Source organism: Prionailurus viverrinus, chromosome B4 (genome assembly GCF_022837055.1).
Source record: "Prionailurus viverrinus isolate Anna chromosome B4, UM_Priviv_1.0, whole genome shotgun sequence".
Lineage (NCBI taxonomy): Eukaryota > Metazoa > Chordata > Mammalia > Carnivora > Felidae > Prionailurus > Prionailurus viverrinus.
The window spans coordinates 41,394,835-41,414,578 of NC_062567.1; the positions used below are offsets into that span (position 1 = coordinate 41,394,835).

The 19,744-nt window shown below is 38.5% G+C and overlaps 1 protein-coding gene across 1 annotated transcript; it reads right to left on the minus strand.

The window, feature by feature from the left end:
* Window positions 1-12,558: 12,558 nt before the first annotated feature.
* On the minus strand, window positions 12,559-17,819 carry LOC125170560 (NKG2-A/NKG2-B type II integral membrane protein-like). Its single transcript, XM_047867269.1, is given in 8 exon segments — window positions 12,559-12,695; window positions 12,776-12,832; window positions 14,592-14,649; window positions 15,900-15,973; window positions 15,976-16,050; window positions 16,568-16,621; window positions 17,097-17,174; window positions 17,582-17,819. Coding segments are annotated over 8 exon segments (720 nt in total). The 5' UTR covers window positions 17,769-17,819.
* Window positions 17,820-19,744: the final 1,925 nt, after the last annotated feature.

The following is a 19,744-nucleotide window of genomic DNA, read 5'->3' on the forward strand; positions in this document are numbered from 1 at the left end:
AAACAACAACTGTGGAAGGAAACAAGGGTTCTTCATCACCGAGAAAAGGAACAGTAAATGTGACTTGATTTCGAAATGGGATTGCCTGCCCAGTAAAAAAAAAATGAGTCTTGTTTAGTGTTCATACGTGGCATGTTGACTTTCTCAAAAACTTTGTGTAACATGCAAATATCTTTGATGTATATGATTGAGTTGGTTAAATGAGGCAATATTTTTGGTGCCGTATGAAACTAACATATTGATGGCAGACATTTGGATGGGTGAAAAGAGGAAGACAGAGTTTGAGACTTTGAGTCCTCTTGGAACTAGAGTTTACTGAATATTTGGGAAGCAAAATACGAAAAGAGGACATACAGCAAGAACTCGGTGTGGTTATACTTTATTTAAAGAATCTTTAGGCATTACATTATTTATTCCTCAGATCAGCCCTATTAGGTGGCTACAATTCCAGTCCTATCAGATGATGGAACATCCTCCTATCAGATGATGGAACTGAAGACTAAAGACTAAAGACTTAAGTAAAAATGACTGAGGTCTAGTGAATGCTTGAGTGCCAACAGGTGCTTTCAAATACCCTTCAAGTAACTCTCTGAATAAAATACTATTTCTGTCATATGTTACTGGAGAGGAAACTGAGCCAGAGTAGTTATATAACTGAGTCATAGGACTAAGAGTGTGCCTTCTGAAAGCACATTGAAATGACTTGGTTTCATTGCCACCGTTCTTAAACTTTATGCTGTACTGCTTATTCCCCATTTTACATTGATCAAGGACCCTGGTGAAAGCATCTATAAGATGATGTTTACCACTATACAAAACTACCTTATGAGAATATTGGGTACAGAGGAAACAAAAATCTAGAAAGGAAGTTGCTTAAAGCACTAAGTGTTTTAACTATTTTCCCATATTTTCTTCACAAACATGCTTACCTATTTCATAAAATATGACAAAAATATTCCTATACCTATAATAGTAGATTAGATTATATTTCAGTGATCTACATTTCTTCCATCTGACTGTTTTGAAAGCAGATATACTTTGCAGAAACTTAGTGACAGTTTCGGTCATGTGACTTCTTTTCACAACATAATGTGAGTGAGAAAGGGACACCTTACAAGTTTAGGGCCCAAGGATTAAGAAGCACACATCTGCTGGGGTGCCTGGGTGACTCAGTTAAGCATCTAGCTTTGGCTCAGGTCATGATCTGGCGATTTGTGAGTTCAAGCCCACGTTGGGCTCTGTGCTGACAGCTCGGAGCCTGGAGCCTGCTTCGGATTCTGTGTCTCCCTCTCTCTCTACTCCTCCCCCACTTGTGCTCTCTCTCTCTCTCTCTCTCTCAAAAATAAATAAACATTAAAAAAAAGAAGTACATATCTGCTGACTCCTCTGAGAGCTACTAATCTCTGTTATAAAAGGTCATGTACCAGGTATCCACTCCTCTAAGAATAAAATATATAAAAAAGATCTGAGCTGAATCTGTATGGAGCCAAGTTCATGTTTACCCAGCCTACATCAACTGAAACACCCTCAAACTCTAAATGGTTGAATGAAAAATAAGTTTAAATTCTTTGTAAACATCAATGCAATCTTGAGTTTTTTGTAACACGACTTCAGCGATTAGTTACAGCTGTCATTTACATGTTGTATGAAATTAATTTTAAATACTCATATAATTTTTCTACATGAGTATAGGGACTACATACAGAGAATATAAGGAAGGCTACATTCAGAGAGATGAATGTATATGAAACAGTAAGTTAGGGGCGCCTGGGTGGCGCAGTCGGTTAAGCGTCCGACTTCAGCCAGGTCACGATCTCGCGGTCCGTGAGTTCGAGCCCCGCATCAGGCTCTGGGCTGATGGCTCGGAGCCTGGAGCCTGTTTCCGATTCTGTGTCTCTCTCTCTCTCTCTGCCCCTCCCCCGTTCATGCTCTGTCTCTCTCTGTCCCAAAAATAAATTAAAAAAAAAAAAAAAAGAAACAGTAAGTTATTTGGCAAACAATAATCAAAGGTAAACCCTTTCCCTCTTGTGAGCGAACTAGGGTAGAAATATCTCTGAATGATTATCAAATTACTCAAGGTTCTCCCCAATTCTGTCAATAACCAGCTGCTTGACCCACAGAAAATTCTTTATGCTTTTAATTCTTGTTTTCTTTATTATTCAACACTATTTTTCCCATTGAAGTATTTCCTAGGCATTGTAGTAACGAGTGGCAAAAGTTAGGATCTGGAGCATTTAAGAAAACAGGATATGTTCCACACTATGTACAATCCAGGTGAGGAGAACAACACACAAGAAAACGTGTCGAAGGACACCGGTTATTATCCGATGAAGATACCAGTCTTTACCAAAAAATGAAACTAATCACTAAAAACGCTGCACTACAACGGATTCAGAAGGTACAGCTTGGTTCCATTCTCTGAGGAAGTGGGCAGATGTGACTGGCTCTTAGACAGCAACCCTGTGGTTGTTGCATGATAACCCTGAGTGCCCATTAACAATTTAGTACTCTCAGCTCCAAATCTACCCTCCGTGTTCCGTTCTCAGATAATGGAGTTACATCCTGTAAACTTCTCGCCCTCGTCATCTCACACGATGTTGACTTTTGTCGGTAAAAGACAATGGAGAGACAGTGCAGCAGAAAGGCCTCTTCTTCCTGGTTTCATGGTGTTTTCCCTGCTTTGGCCACTGTGGCTTGGTTGCCAGCCGCATGCTTGCAGGAAGTCCTGTGTATTCAGCCTGGAAGAAGTTTTGGTGGCCTGTCCATCAGTTTCCTGCCCTCAGCTCTGTGCCTCCTAACACTCTGGTGTGGGTTCTTCTTGCCTGCCGGTCACAGCCTGAGATCTATCCTCACCAGTGGACCATGGAGCTGCTCTGTCCCAGGCCAATCCAGGAAGCATGTCTGCCATGAAGCTGTGTGTAGCAACAATGTCTTTAGTGACATCTAAATCCTGTCTTCGGAGAGTAAGCCTGGCTTCCCAGTGATCGCTCCTTTTGGTACTCTCCTTTACCTCTGACATATTCTTTTATTTAAAATTCTTTTTACTGTTTATTTATTTTTGAGTGAGACACAGACAGAGAGCCAGCAGGGAGGGATAGAGAGAGAGAGGGGGACACAGAAACTGAAGCAGGCTCCAGGCTCTGAGCGACCAGCACGGAACCCGACATGGGGCTCGAACCCACGAACTGTGAGATCATGACCTGAGCTGAAGTTGGAGGCTCAACAAATTGAGCCAACCAGGCACCCCTCACTCTAAGTTATTCTTATAAATTTTTTTCATCTTAGTAGTCTTTCCTCTTAGTAGGCTTTCCCTTACAAATACAGAATACTTGTATACATCAAACTTCCTTTGGTTTCTGTCTCTTGATTGAATTCTGACTGATAACCTTGCCACTCTGCATTGTTCAACCCTCCTTTGCAGCCCCTTTAAGGGCTAGGACAAATCAATTAATTTGGAAATATGATTAGAATTGTTTACTTTATTGAGAGCTTTACAGTAACAGTGCTTGATATTATGATTTGGAATTTATAATTTACTTTAATAAAAAGCAAAAGCTTAAGGAATATATATTATGTACCTTGAGAACGTATTTTTTACATTAATATAACTAAAGATTGAAGAACACCAAGGGTGAATCTTCAGGTACACTTTGGACTTGAGTGATTATGATGCATCACTGTGGATTCATCCTTGGTAACAAATGGACCGTTCTAGTGAGTGACCTTGATAATGGGAGAGGCCATGCATGTGTACAGGCAGAGACAATGTAGGAAACCTCTGTACCTTCCTCTGAGTTTTGTTGTGAACCTAATATTGGTCAAACAAAGAATATCTTAAAAGTATTCTGAGAAAATAATTGGATGGCGTATGAGGAAATGTGAGATATGCTCTATATAGATGGTGAGATAGCGTTATACCAAAATGAGGTAACTAAAATGCCTAGTGCTTACAAACATATGGTCTTGTGATTAAGCAGGATTCAAAATAGCTCTTCTTTAATTTAAAATTGAAATATGGACAATTCTGGTCACTCTCTGAAGATACTGGCAACCTGAAATACAGAGAATTATATTGCATTAATCTTAGCAATATATACAATAATCTTTTGATAGATAAACTATTTTGATTAATAGTTATGCATTGAAATGCAAATATTTCCCCTATCATTTTTCTATGGAAACACTTCAACTTCAATTTTGTCTATAAAATTGTCCACATATTGCTGGTTTTCTTTCTAAGATTAATTCCTCGAAGGCATAAAAAAAAAGTTCTTAGGAAACTTACACTTTGGAAGAGACAGTTGAGCCTCTTGACCACACAGATGAATTTTTATTGCTTCTGTGGCAACCTCTAATCCATGAAGTAGGAATGAATAAATTCAACAAATACTATGAGAAAATAAATTTTATTAGAAAAGCTCTTGTATTCATTTGGATTTTATAGTACCAAATAAAGTTAATTCTTTCCTACTTTATAAAATCTTTCAAATTATAATATAATGTTACGCACTGGACACATTATAAAAGTCTCTTAGCAGGATTAAGTGAGGAGGACATGCTGACGAAGGTCATAATTTTGGGGTTCTGATTATTGACGAAAGGTTAATGATAATTTGTGACATATTCACATTGGAAAAAATCCTAGAGATTCAAGTAGGAACAGCACATTTGTCATTTTCTTGCCTGGGATGCTCCCATGCCTCCCCACCTGTTGACCCTAGCTCAGCGATCAAGAAGAATCACAGTTTTTACAGTTCGAGAAGCTGCAAAAAAAAACAATGGTATTGGTGCCACAGGGGCAGACTTGATTAGCGGTGGGGTTGGGGGCAAACTAGCCTATTGATTTTCAGCTCCAAGTACTGATTTCACTAGGTAATGTTGAAGAAAACCCATACTCTTACTAGTCAGAGGTTTTGGTCTTTGTGTCAAGCTCTGTGACCCCCCCATAAATATAATGGGAAGGTAGTTCTGTAAAAATACAACAGAAGAGTTGACATCAGCTCTCCACACACTCTTGGCTGATGGAAAAGAATATGCACACATGGAGAGGAGGCCAAGACGAACTCAGGAGAAAGTAAGAACAGAAAGAGACTTGAGAACTCATAGTAAAGTTATGAGCTGTCCCCTCCCACATTCACACATGTGCACAAACACACACACATGCACACACATCACATGGCAGAGGGGGGAATCCTCCTGATTTGCAGTATTTGAATGCAGTCTTTTGTTTGTTTTTTATTATTATTTATTATTTTTTAAATATAATTTATTGTCAAGTTGGCTAACATACAGTGTATACAGTGTGTTCTTAGTTTGGGGAGTAGATTGCCATTATTCATCACTTACATACAATACCCAGTGCTCATCCCAACAAGTGCCCTCCTCGATATCCATCACCCATTTTGCCTGCTACCCCACCCCCGTCCATCAACCTTCAGTTTGTTCTCTGTATTTAAGACTGTCTTATGGTTTGTCTCTCTCTCTGTTTGTAACAATTTTTTTCCCTTTCCCATCCCCCATGGTCTTCTGTTAAGTTTCTCAAATTCCACAGATAAGTGAAAAACATATGATATCTGTCTTTCTCTGCCTGACTTATTTCACTTAGCATAATACCCTCCAGTTCCATTGACATTGTTACAAATGGCAGGATTTCACTCTTTTTCATTGCCGACTAGTGTTCCATTGTATATATAAACCACATCTTCTTTATCCACTCATCAGTTGATGGACATTCAGCCTCTTTCCATAATTTGGCTATTGTTGTAGAGCTTCTATAAACATTGGGGAATGCGGTCTTTAAAAAAAATTGGTATTTACACTCAGATATCACCTCACGCCAGTCAGGGTGGCCAAAATGAACAAATCAGGAGACTATAGATGCTGGAGAGGATGTGGAGAAATGGGAACCCTCTTGCACTGTTGGTGGGAATGCAAACTGGTACAGCCACTCTGGAGAACAGTGTGGAAGTTCCTTAAAAAATTAAAACTAGAGCTACCCTATGACCCAGCAGTAGCACTGCTAGGAATCTACCCAAGGGATACAGGAGTATTGATGCATAGGGGCACTTGTACCCCAATGTTCATAGCAGCACTCTCAACAATAGCCAAATTATGGAAAGAGCCTAAATGTCCATCAACTGATGAATGGATAAAGAAATTGTGGTTTATATACACAATGGAGTACTACATGGCAATGAGAAAGAATGAAATATGGTCCTTTGTAGCAACATGGATGGAACTGGACGGTGTTATGCTAAGTGAAATAAGCCATACAGAGAAAGAGAGATACCATATGTTTTCACTCTTATGTGGATCCTGAGAAACTTAACAGGAACCCATGGGGAAGGGAAGGGGGAAAAAAAAGAGGTTAGAGTGGGAGAGAGCCAAAGCATAAGAGACTCTTAAAAACTGAGAACAAACTGAGGGTTGATGCGGGTGGGAAGGAGGGGAGGGTGGGTGATGGGTATTGAGGAGGGCACCTTTTGGGATGAGCACTGGGTGTTGTATGGAAACCAATTTGACAATAAACTTCATATATTGAAAAAAAATATAAAAAATTAAAAAATTGGTATTTGACATCTAAGCTACAAAATTATAAGGGCAATCCCTAGGAAGATGGGCTGAAAAATAAAAATCAACAAAAAGAATCTGGAAAACCTGAACAAAAATATCAGCAGGCAGACTTTAGAGGAGAAGATTCTGCAGTAACGTTTATGCAAATTATAAAAATAATAAATCTAAAAAAATAGAATGTATGTTTGCTAAAGTATATTTCAAAGAATGTCTAGTTGAAAAATCAGAACACATAAAAAGAAGTTGGAAAATGTCTTCCATAGTAAGAGAATGCATAGACCATTAGAAACCTTAATGGGATAAGATGTTACATTTATCAGAAGAAAGTATTTTCAAATAATATTCATAAATATATGTAAATTATAATGAAAAGTTACTTCAAATAATTAAATGAACAATGTGATGGCAGCAACAGAGCAAGTCAGTGATACCAACAGTGAAATAAAACTATATGAATAAACCACAGAGACATTTTGAGTGTATAAATTCATACCTGAAGTGAAAAATTCACTAAATTTTCTCTGCAGAAAATTGGAGATGCCGTAGACAAAACTGATGAGATGGTGGTTACAGTGACAGAATTTATTCATCCCAGAGGATGAGAGAGAAAAAAAAGAGAAAATTTAACAGGGTTCAGAGACCTTCAAAACAGGATCAGGAAAACCAGCTTAGGACTGAGTAGAATCTGATAAGAACAACAGAGGCAGAAAAAAAAAAAAAAAAGAACAACAACCGTAAATCACAATGAATGAACAACTTATTAGATATAGTTTAATAAATATTTGTGGACACCAGAGGCTTAGCAAACTGCTAATAGCATGAACACTTACAAATCCACATCTCATGACATAATGAAATGACCGAGGGACACTTGCAAACATAGACCAAGAAATAATCTTGAGGTAACAGGGTGGATTAAGATGTGTTTTAAGTCGCGGCGCCTGGGTGGCACAGTCGGTTAAGCGTCCGACTTCAGCCAGGTCACGATCTCGCGGTCCGAGAGTTCGAGCCCCGCGTCAGGCTCTGGGCTGATGGCTCAGAGCCTGGAGCCTGTTTCCGATTCTGTGTCTCCCTCTCTCTCTGCCCCTCCCCCGTTCATGCTCTGTCTCTCTCTGTCGCAAAAATAAATAAGCGTTGAAAAAAAAAATTAAAAAAAAAAAAGATGTGTTTTAAGTCAGTGTGAAAATCAGGGAACGGGTGACATATTTTCCACCTCAATCAGCCTCGGACCACATCATATACCACAGAATCCATATCTGCCCTGCACACAATTTCAGACTGAAGTGGGACACCATCAGCAAGAGGAAGGAATAGGAGGCCCCGGGCCCTGAATCTCCCATGGAAACAATAATTTAAAGATATATTCAGACACAAACCCATGTATATTCAGCTCATCATTTTTTTAAGGGTGCCAAGACCATTCAGAAGGGAAAAAACAGTATCTGTCACAAATGTTGTGGGAACCTGACTATCCACATGTAAAAGAATGAAGTTGGCTGCTTACATTTCCACCATATACTAAAGTTAACCCAAAAAGGACTAAGGAGCTAAACATAAATGTAAAACTATGTAAATGCATGAAGAAAACCTGGGGGGAAAGTAAACAATATTGTGTTTGGCAATGATTTCTCGGGTATGCCACCCAAACCATAGACTACAAAGGAAAAGTCCATTGTAGACAAACAGGCTACATCAAACTAAAACATTTCTATGTGTCAGAGGGCGTGATCAACAGAATGAATAGTGGCAAAAACACTTGCAAATCATACATCAAACAAGGGATTCATTTCCAAAATATATAAGGAAACTTACAAGTCAGTAACAACAACAAAAACCAAACCACACAGTTAAAAAATGAGCAAAGAAATTGAATAGATGTATCTCCAAAGAAAATATACAAATGGTCAAAAAGCATATGAAAAGATGCTCAATAGCACTAATAATCTGAGAAATGCAAATCAAAACCACGATGAGATAGCACCTCATTCTCATTAGGCTGGGTAGAATCAAAAAAGTTTTGGTGAGAAGGTGAAAAAGAGGAGCCTTGCATACTGTTGTTGGGAACATAAATTGGTCAGCTGCTATGAAGGAGAGTATGGAGCCTCTCCAAGAAATTAAAAATACAATTACCAACTGAATCAGTAATCCCACATGTTGCAAAATATCTAAAGGAATTGAAAGCAAGACCTCAAAGAGATGTGTACATCCATCCTCACTGAAGCATTATTCACAAAAGCCAAGTAGTAGAAGCAGTCCAAATGTCTACTGATGGATGGATGGATCAAGAAAACGTGCAATGTGCAATACACATAACACATAACGTGCAATGTGCAATACACATAACAATGTATTTATCCAGCCTTAAAAAAAGAAGGAAATCTAACCAATTCTATAATATGGATGAAACTCCAGGACATTATGCTAAGTGAAACAAGCCAGTCACACAAACACAAAAAAGAAAAAAAAAGTGTATGATTCCAATTACATGAAACGTCTAAAGTAGTCAGATTAGTAGAAACAGTGAATAGAATGGCGATTGCTAACCGTTGAAGGGAAAGTGGAGAAGGTAATTATTGTTTAATGAGTATAGAGTCCCAGTTTTACAAGGTAGAAGTTCTAGATATATTTAGCGCCCCTAGCATGGGTGCTTAGAGTTGCTTTAGATGTATGATCTAGTTAAATGCAATGTAAGATGTGAGATAGCGTGTGATTCCCACTGTGTGAAAATACGGAAGAAACAAAACTACAGGGACCATTAATACATCAGTGGTTGACAGGGTTTAGGGGGAAGGAAGTTTGGATGGGTAGAGCACAGAGGACTTTTAAGGCAGTGAAACTATTCTGTATAACTCCATAATGGTTGATACACATCCTTATATATTTCTCCAAACTCATAAAATGCACAACATCAGGAGTACACCTTAAAGTAAACTATGGTCTTTGGGTGACAAGGATGTGTCAAGATAGGTATATCAATTGAAGCAAACGAACCACCCCACTGAGGGATGCTGAAAGTGAGAAAGTCTCTGCATTACTGGTGCACAGACACATAGATAGTAGAGGAATACAGAAAATCTCTGTACTTTGTCTGAGTTTTGCTGTGAGCCTAAAACTGCTCCAAGAAAACAGTCTATTTTTGTTAACATGGATAACGTGGTCAATTTTACGTTATGTGCATTTTTTTTTGCCACAACTTAAAAAAAAAATAAAAAGGCAAACAAAAGAAAAGAGGTGATCTTGACAGAAGCAAGAAAAAAAAAACTAGTCATTACATTTAGTAAAATAATGATATGATTAATAGATGAGTTCTTACCAGAAACAATAAAGGATGAAAGATAGGGAAGGTCAAATTCAGAGCTGAAAGTACTGGAAAAAAAAAAAAAAAAGCAAGAAACAAACCAACTCCCTACACACACACAAACCCAAAACAAAACAAAATAAAAACACTTGTCAAACAAGAATTATAAATTCGCAAAACAAATTTTCAAAAAAGAAGTTGCATAAAGACCCCACAATGAACACAAAATCTAAGACAGTTTCCTCTTAGTATACCTGCCCTCTAAAAACGTTCTTTAAGCTACAAGTAAATGATGCCAGTTGGTAACACATATCTACAAGACGGAATATGATCGGCAGAAATGGTAAATATATTTGTATATTTTAAAATCTGTGTGTATGTTTTCCTCTCTGAATTGCTTCAAAAGATGAGATTATTTAAAGCAATCATTATAACACTGTATGGTGGGATCTATACCACGTACATTAATTTTTAGCATTTGTTAATTTCTGTGGCGCAAAGTCACCAAGAGTGCGTCATTTCAATTCCCCAGTGGGAAATCAGTGTTTGGAATCTGAAGGTAGCTGGCTTCAGTACAACCTTGTAAGAACAGGTTTTCAGCTCTCTCTGAAAGTTGAGCATCCCTATGAAATGTTCCTAAGCCGAAATGGTGGACGCTAAAGAAGTAAATAACATTAATTCACGTGGAAAAATTGTTGAATATTCCCTGATCCCCAAAACATTGCCCACCAAAACAAATAACCCCCAAATAACCTCCCTTACGTTTTTCTGATATAAGACACACCTTGCGAATGGATATGAAAAATAAATTGAACACAGATGCTCAAAAACACAATTGAAAGCTATGCTTGGTACTGAACTCAGATGCTGAGTATAGTTTCTGAGGAATGAAATTGACAGGGCCAATCTTGCTGCTTGGAGGGTGTGAGCTGCCTCTAACAATAAAACTAGCAGCGAGCACAATTTTTGCTTTTCACCTTTTCTCCTAAATACGTTAATCCCCTTCAGATTCTGTTGTTCAGCAAAAACTGGTACTAACGTAGGTCTTTCACAAAAGCAAACTGAAGTAAGGCAAATTTTCCTAAAAGTGTGTTTGTTATTTTATTAAGAGCATGGGGGGAGGGGGCACAGAGAGAGGGAGAGAGAGAATCCCAATCAGGCTACCCACTGTCAGGGCAGAGCTGGACTCAAGGCTTCATATCTCATGGACCATGTGATCACAACCTGGGCCAAAATCAAGAGTTGGACGCTTAAACAACTGAGCCACGCAGGTGCCGCAGGTATAATGCAAATTTTTGAACAGCTGAGGAATACCTGTAATACTTAGGAGGGGAAAAGGAGCTATATTCGTGTTAATATAACATATTTTAATGGAAATTAGAATTAATTTGAAGTAGATGGCGATCAGCTAATGATATATGCGTAAAGAGTGCTATCAGCAAGATAGAAGATGAGCAAATCCCAATAAAAGCAATAAGAACAATAATTATACAACTCCAAACTGAGAACTTCTCAGGGAACAATCTAGACCACAGAGAAGAAGCACACACCAGGTGTAATTCAAAAATCCAGGATGGTCCCATAGAACGTAAAGGAAGCATTTTACCTGCATCCCCCAACCCTGCAGCTGAGAGCCACTTGGCACCTGGAGGAATCCCCTTAGGGGGAGTCACCTCATGGAGAGAAGGGGAGCAGGAGAACCCATAATCTTCAACGATGTGGACACCTGCAGCTTTTGCAACAGAGGTGTCCCACCGATACTGATCCTGATCCCACTAGTTGGAGCAGCCCAGAGTGCTCTCTCTGTATCTCCTCCCAGAGCCAGGGTCTGTTGCTATGGTCAGACTTGCCTTCGGGGACGCCAATTGCTGCTTTTAGGGACTGGGTGCCACAGCACCTCCCTTATACAAGACTAGAGCTGGTCTGATTTTTGCCCTCTCCTGGTCCCAGGTTGGGGCTCTGTCTCAACATTACCAGGGCAGACTCTGCTGCCCTGAACCGTGCCCACAGCTCCTAAGAATGCTTTAGCTGCCACTCTAGGTGCAAGTTGCTGCTGTCCTGAATTCTACCCATAGTGTTCCATGTCATGACTCTGTATCTTCATGTAAAGCGTCCTCCTGCTGCTCTGAACCCCATCCCCACTCGATGCCTAGATTCTGGACTGCCATTGCTAACACGAGGTTGCTATTGTTTGAAAACTTGACATCACCCACAGCAACTCCAACCTCTGACCCATCCTTGCTAGGGCTTGTCATCCTAAGTTCTGTGGTCACCGCTACATAGCTTCTGTCAACCAGAGTCAGAGCGATGAGCCCCTGAGACCCAGGTACGGTTTCCGTGGCATATCTGCAAGTGTCTCCACCTTAGACCCCCAGTGCCACAGCCACAGTAAGTGAACCTGTGCACTGAGACCTTGTGGCGATGGTAGTTCTATCTGTGCCTGACCTTGGATGACAGTTCCAGTACTGCTCTGAGGGCTCTGAGGCCAGCATGCAGTACCTGATACCAGAAAGGTCATCTCGACAAGATCTTATTCCCAAACATAAGGCAGGAGGGAGTGGGATGATATTTTTAAGGCGGTCAAAGGGGGGAAAAAACAGCCAACCAAGAATGCCTTACGCAGCAAAGCTGTCATTCGAAAACGAAGAAGAGATAAAAGCTTTCCCAGCCTCTCACAGGATGGTGTGTCAATGGTTCAGCTTGCCCCGGATGGCAGAGGACAGCAGCACCATGACTCTCGTGGTGGTCTCTAGACCACCATGTGTCAGAACCAGTTTTAAGTATTTGACCTGGCTAACTGAAATGCTAAAGGGAATTCTTGAAGCTGAAACAGAGAGACGAAAATTAGAAACATTGAAACATATAAACATATAGAATCACTGGTAGAGGCAAAAGGAACAATACCCTTGACACTGGTGTAGACGATGGTTTCTTGGATACCGAAATCACAGGCAACAAAAACTAAAATAAGAAAAGTGGGACTGCATTAAGCCAAAGAGCATCTTTTCAGCAAGGAAAGAACCAAGCAAGTGAAAGAACAATGTAGAGAGCAGAAGAAAATATCTGTAAACAAATATCAGATAAGGGAATAATATCCATTTATATAAAGAACTCTTACAATGTAATAAAAGCAAAGAACACAATCCAATTCAAAAAATGGGCAAAGGACTTCAGTAGATATTTTTTGAAAGACATACAAATGGCAAGCAGATAGAGGTAAGGTGCGTAAGGTCACTAATCATCAGGGAAATGAAAATCAAAACCACCAGCTGGGGGCACCTGGGTGGCTCAGTCGGTTAAGCATCCGACTTCAGCTCAGGTCACGATCTCGTGGTCCGCGAGTTTGAGCCCCGTGTCGGGCTCTGGGCTGATGGCTCAGAGCCTGGAGCCTGCTTCAGATTCTGTGTCTCCCTCTCTCTCTGCCTCTCCCCTGCTTTTGCTGTCTCTCCCTCTCTCTCCAAAATAAATAAACATTTTTAAAAAATAAAGGAAGTCCCCAAAATGTTTTTTTCTCTCCAGTCAAAATAACAGAAAAAGGGCATGCCAGAATGGCAAAAGTTTTAGACACTAACTGCATATTCCAATAAAAAACAATTGACTAACCCACAAAAATATCACCCAGGCATGCAGGGGAAATCAACACATTGTCTGGTGAAGGAAAACTAAGAACATTTGTCACCAGGGGCACCTGGGTGGCTCAAGTCAGTTAAGTGTACCACTCTTGGTTTCTGCTCAGGTTCTGACCTCACAGTTTTGTGAGTTCAAACCCTGCACTTGGTTCTGTGCTGGTAGTGTGGAGCCTGCTTGGGATTCTCTCTCTTTCTCTGTCTGTCTGTCTGTCTGTCTCTCTCTCTCCACCCTCTCCCCCAAATCGTGCTGTCTCTGTCTCTCTCGAAATAAGTAAGCTTAAAAAAATGTGTCACCACCAGACCCACTCTGAAAATAATTCCCTTTAGCAGTTTTCCGATAACAAAAGGAATCAGGGAATCTCAGGAAGAAAGAACAAAAGAAAATAAAAAGATCACTGGTTCTAATGGACTTCCTTCACCTCTCGTGCTTTCTAAATTGTTTCATATTTGAGGGAAAATTATCAGTTGAAGCAAAATTATAAAATCAGTTTGATTCTCAATTTTAGTAGAGAAATATTTAAGACAATTATATTATGAATGGGACAACATTAGGGGCCATAAAGGAAAGTAAGGCTCTACATTTTACTCAAACTCCTGTGGGTTGTGATAGACTGCGTAGACTATGATCTCTGAAAATGTAATCACCTATATAAAGATGTATGATATCTACATTATTTATATAAAACAGATTAAAGCACATAAGTACATATATAAAGTTATTTATGAAGAAAAGATCCACTTTGCTACAAATTATGCTCCATCAATTAGGTCATGATGTAGAAAAGTATAACCTTTTTCTTACAGCATGACAAACACAGCACCACCAAAAAGAAAGTTCCAGTAGGTCATAAACCTTAATTAAGAGTAAAAAAAATAAAGACATGAAGAGAAAAGTTAAATCTTAGAAAGTAACATAGGACAGGTTAGTCCTGAACATTGACTAACTTCTGAAGTAGGTCCAAAATAATCACCACCATTCAAAATGATAAATTGGACTATAGTATCATTAATGCATTTGCGTCATTAAAACTTCCAGTGTGAGGGTAAAAATGATAGTCACAGCATCCAAAATCTATTCGCGTCTTACAAACTCAAAAAAGAGCTCATGTCTAAAATTGGACGAGGACTTCTAAGAAGGGAAAAGCGACACTGTCCGGGATAAATGGGCAAGAGATACACTCAAGCATTCTCACAGGAAATGGTACTGTTATATAATCATCAGAAATTATTACATTAATTTTTCACTAGTGAATGTGAGATTAAGGGGTTATTTTGTACACGGTGTATTTACGCAATACATTAGAAAAATGTTGGAATAAGGTGATAAATTGAAATACACACGTAACTGTGTAATTTCATTCTAATGCTTAGAAGAAAATGTATTATAAATACCCATAAGGACAATTATCTTATACTTCTAGATTTGTATTTTCTTATGATAAGTGTAATATTTATAAGCAAATGCAATATGTCATATACTATATAGTTATGCATCATATATAAGTTATTATAAATACAGCACAATATGTGAAAAAAAGCCATGGAAAAAGCTTTCCATAAAAAGTTATTCATAATATCCACATACTAAAAGGGAACTAAATTTGTGAAAATAAATTTTAAAATGTCATATTCTGGGGGGCCTGGGTGGCTCAGTCGGTTAAGCGTACGACTTCAGCTGAGGTCACCATCTCGTGGTCCGTGGGTTCGAGCCCCGCGTTGGCTCTGGGTTGATGGCTCAGAGCCTGGAGCCTGCTTCTGATTCTGTGTCTCCCTCTCTCTCTGCCCCTCCCCCGTTCACACTCTGTCTCTCTCTGTCTCAAAAATAAATAAACGTTTAAAAAAAAATAAAAAATAAAATGTCATATTCATAGAAGACAGCAGTGAAAATTCACAAACTATAGGCAAATGCAATAATATAAGTGCCTTACAAATGTCATATGAGAGCGAAGGGAGACACACATAAAAATGCATACTGCATGATTCCATTGAGAAAAAGTCCAAAATTAAGCAAAGATACTTCATAATGTAAATGGGTAGGGCTAATAAAGGCCCTAAACTTCTACATCATGATCTGACTTGTAATTGCGTGGTTCTAACTAGTTGGTGTTCAATTTGTGCAATCATGTACTTACTTTCCTTGATGTGTCAAAATTAAATAGTAAAGTTTATTTCATGCTAAAGGTCATTTATGGAAACATGGTTTTCTATGAAAAGCAAGAACTGGAAATTATTAAATGTGCAGTAACGATATAAAAGTATACATAAAATATCATACCCAAACTATAAACAGACTTCAAAACAAATAAAGTGCAAATATTTACAAAAATATGGATGAGCTCTACAAATATAATATTAACTGATAAGCTTTTAATAAACTCTGGAAGCGTTTGAAATCTTACCACATCCTCTTCATTATCTACGGAGAGCAGGTTAGAGTTTTTAGAAGCACAGGACATCAAACTCTCATTCCACGGTTTTTTTCAGTGCTGATGTAATAGCAATTGTTGCAATATGTAACCCACTCTTCTGGACAACGACCACAGTGATGTGTTAGAAGAAGATTATGAGATATTATCAAAAATTTTGAATATTACAAAATTCAAATTTTTGCATGGGTATGTACATATGTATACATAACATATCTACGCATCCTCCCAGGATAGTATAAATAAAATAGGCTCACACACACTCACAGAGAATGGTCAGGTTCTCATCCTAATTTATGTGCCCATATAAAGCAAACACACAAAAATATCCATCTCTACATGTCCTGAGAGTCACTGAACAAAATCACTTTTATGGAGAGTAAAATGATTTGTCTCTTATCATGTTATAGCAAGAGGAAGTTTGAGGTGATTGGTAACAATGGGTATGGTGATTTTAAATGAGTATTTCTTCACATTGTTACAGAAGTAACATTCCCTGACAATCATTATTTCAGAAAGTTTATATGTGAACATCTAATTGATTTTCACCCAAATAGACTCGATTAACTTCTTTGCCTAGCCTCAGATGGAGACAAAATAGAAACTATACTAATAACAGAATTTTGAAAATGATGTTGTACCTTTCTGGATCCTTGTTTCCAGGGAAGAATTATTCTGCTCCGGTGTGTCAGTACCTAGAACAATTAAAGTAATCCTCATACAAACTTAATGTTAAACTAAACAAATCATAATGACTGAGCTCTTAGTTTGAAATTTGGTGTATGGTTTAGAATTCGAAAACTGTAATAAAATTACTTTTACCAGTAAAAAGTGAATAACGGGGGAAGACATTTCAAAAGCCTAAACGAATCAAACCGCTACTTACAGTATTTGGTAACCAATATCAAGAATTAATTTGTGTTTCTTGATAAGGTCTCTTTCCTATACCTTGTCTTTGGGTTATGAAATCCGAGTTATGAGAATAAATATGTAATACTATCGACAATTGTTGTTATTTCTACCTTTGACAGCTTCAGAATAATCATTCCAAGTTAGAGCTTATATGCATTAAAATAAGAGAATAAAATTCCATAATGTTATGAAATATTTCGAGCCACTGAGGACCACTAAAGTGAAATATTCCCTTTCGTCATTTAAACACTTACTGACCGGGATTAACAGCTAGTATTACCACAGTGGACATCAAGACAAGACAGATGATTCCCAGGATCCCAGCAATGAGCTTCTCTGGACATGATGACAAATAGTAGAAAGAGAAATGAAAACACTGAGAAAGGATGCACAGAAATAATCATTTAGAAAATTTACAGACAGAACCAACGATGCACATGGAATCCCATATAAAAACTTGGGACTCCAAACCTGTATCTTCTATTGTAATCTTCTCTCAGAATATACCCTTGCATTTACAGTAAATATACTGCTCCATGACATGTTGGTAAAGACTACAAATTACAACAATGCCTGAACAAAGTTAGTTCTCAGATTTTAATTACAGTACCGCATTCCAAATTCAAGTTCGGATTCTCACAAATGAAAAATATGCGAGATCATTCCCTACTCACTCCCTACACCCCTGTACCCCAACTGCACATTCTAGAAAAGGTATACTGTGTGTGTATTAAATGTTTTACCTTTGCAGGGAGACTTCTTGCCATTCCCTTGAAGGGCCCGAGAAGCATTTTGAAGATTCAATTCTGCATAGGCTATCTCCTCCTCAGTTACTGAAATGGAACTTTTCGTGCCCTTAGGTTGCACTTGCTGTCTTTTTGAGCCCTTAGCATGATGGAGTTCCGCATAAGTCACGCCTTGGTTGTTCATGTCTGCAGCTGAGTAGTGTCAGCTACAATGTGGATGAAACTGCCCTGAAGGTCTTGATCAAGAGTGTGTGTCATGTGCTGACGACATTGCTAGTTGTGACACTGGGTGGGGTGCAGGGTGAGGGAGACTCCTCATTTGCAGTTGAACAATATAAAGTCTGGTACTAACTTCCGTAGAGATAGAAATAAGTGTTTCATGATACAATAAGTGGTTTTTACTATGCTATTCTATGTTTGACACAATAGTATTTGTTGGAAAAATGTAAAGAAATAAATGAGAGAGGAATAAAGGAATTCATGAGTAATACTGTCCTTATGATTCCGCAGAAACATTTCAACACTATTAACTGGGCTAAAATTAAAACGCGGTATTAGGAAAAGAATGCTGCATGATTTTTTGGACAATTTAAAACCGCTATTGGTTAAAAATTGAGTGTTCTGATTGGAGAATACTAGTTTTAGCACAAATAGAAATTCCCTGAAGTAAATTACTTCTATTTGGGGACTTCGATTTATTTTCCACAAGGTCATGTGCTATCAAATGATCTTTTATTTTAAATAAATTTGGAAGTCTGTGACATCGTTAAATTTTAAAAGAAAGATTTTATATGTTGCAAAATACTACATGACCCACTAAATGTATCTGAAACCTGAACAACACTGAAAACAAAAGAGCAAAAAATACATATTTTTTTAATTTTTATTTTTTTAATTTACATCCAAATTAATTAACATATAGTGCAACAATGATTTCAGGAGTAGATTCTTTAATGCCCCTTACCCACATAGCGCATCCCCCCCTCACACAACCCTTCCAGTAACCCTCAGTTTGTTCTCCATATTTATGAGTCTCTTCTGTTTTGTCCCCCTCCCTGTTTTTATATTACTTTTGTTTCCTTTCCCTTGTGTTCATCTGTTCTGTGTCTTAAAGTCCTCAGATGAGTGAAGTCATATTATATTTGTCTTTCTCTGACTAATTTTGCTTAGCATAATACCCTCTGGTTCCAACGAACACAACTTCCTTATCCATTCATCCATTGATGGACATGTGGGCTCTTTCCAGACTTTGGCTATTGTTGATAGTGCTGCTATAAACATTGGGGTGCATGTGTCCCTTCGAAATAGCATACCTGTATCCCTTGAATAAATACCTAGTGGTGCAATTGTTGGGTCATAGGGCAGTTCTATTTTTAATTTTTTGAGGACCCTCCATACTGTTTTCCAGAGTGGCTGCACCAGCTTGCATTCTCACCAACAACGCAAAAGAGATCCTCTTTCTCCACATCTTCACCAACATCTGTTGTTGCCTGAATTGTTAATATTAGCCATTCTGACAGGGGTGAGGTGGTATCTTATTGTGGTTTCGATTTGTATTTCCCTGATGATGAGTGATGTGGAGCATTTTTTCATTGGTCGGTTGCCCATTTGGATGTCTTCTTTGGAGAAGTGTCTATTCATGTCTTTTGCCCATTTCTTCACTGGATTATTTATTTTCTGGGTGTTGAGTTTGATAACTTCTTTGTAGATTTTGGATACTAACCCTTTATCTGATATGTTATTTGCAAATATCTTCTCCCATTCCGTGGGTTGCCTTTTAGTTTTGCTGATTACTTCTTTCGCTGTGCAGAAGTTTTTATTTTGATGAGGTCCCAATAGTTCATTTTGCTTTTGTTTCCCTGCCTCCGGAGATGTGCTGAGTAAGAAGTTGCTGCAGCCAAGATCAAAGAGGTTTTTGTCTGCTTTCTCCTCAAGGATTTTGATGGCTTCTTGTCTTACATTTAGGTCTTTCATCCATTTTCAATTTCTTTTTGTGTATGGTGTAATAAAGTGGTCTAGGTTCATTCTTCTGCATGTCGCTGTCCAGTTTTCCCAGCACCACTTGCTGAAGAGACTGTCTTTGTTCCCTTGGATATTCCTTCCTGCTTTGTCAAAGATTAGTTGGCCATATGTTTGTGGGCCCCTTTCTGGGTTCTCTAT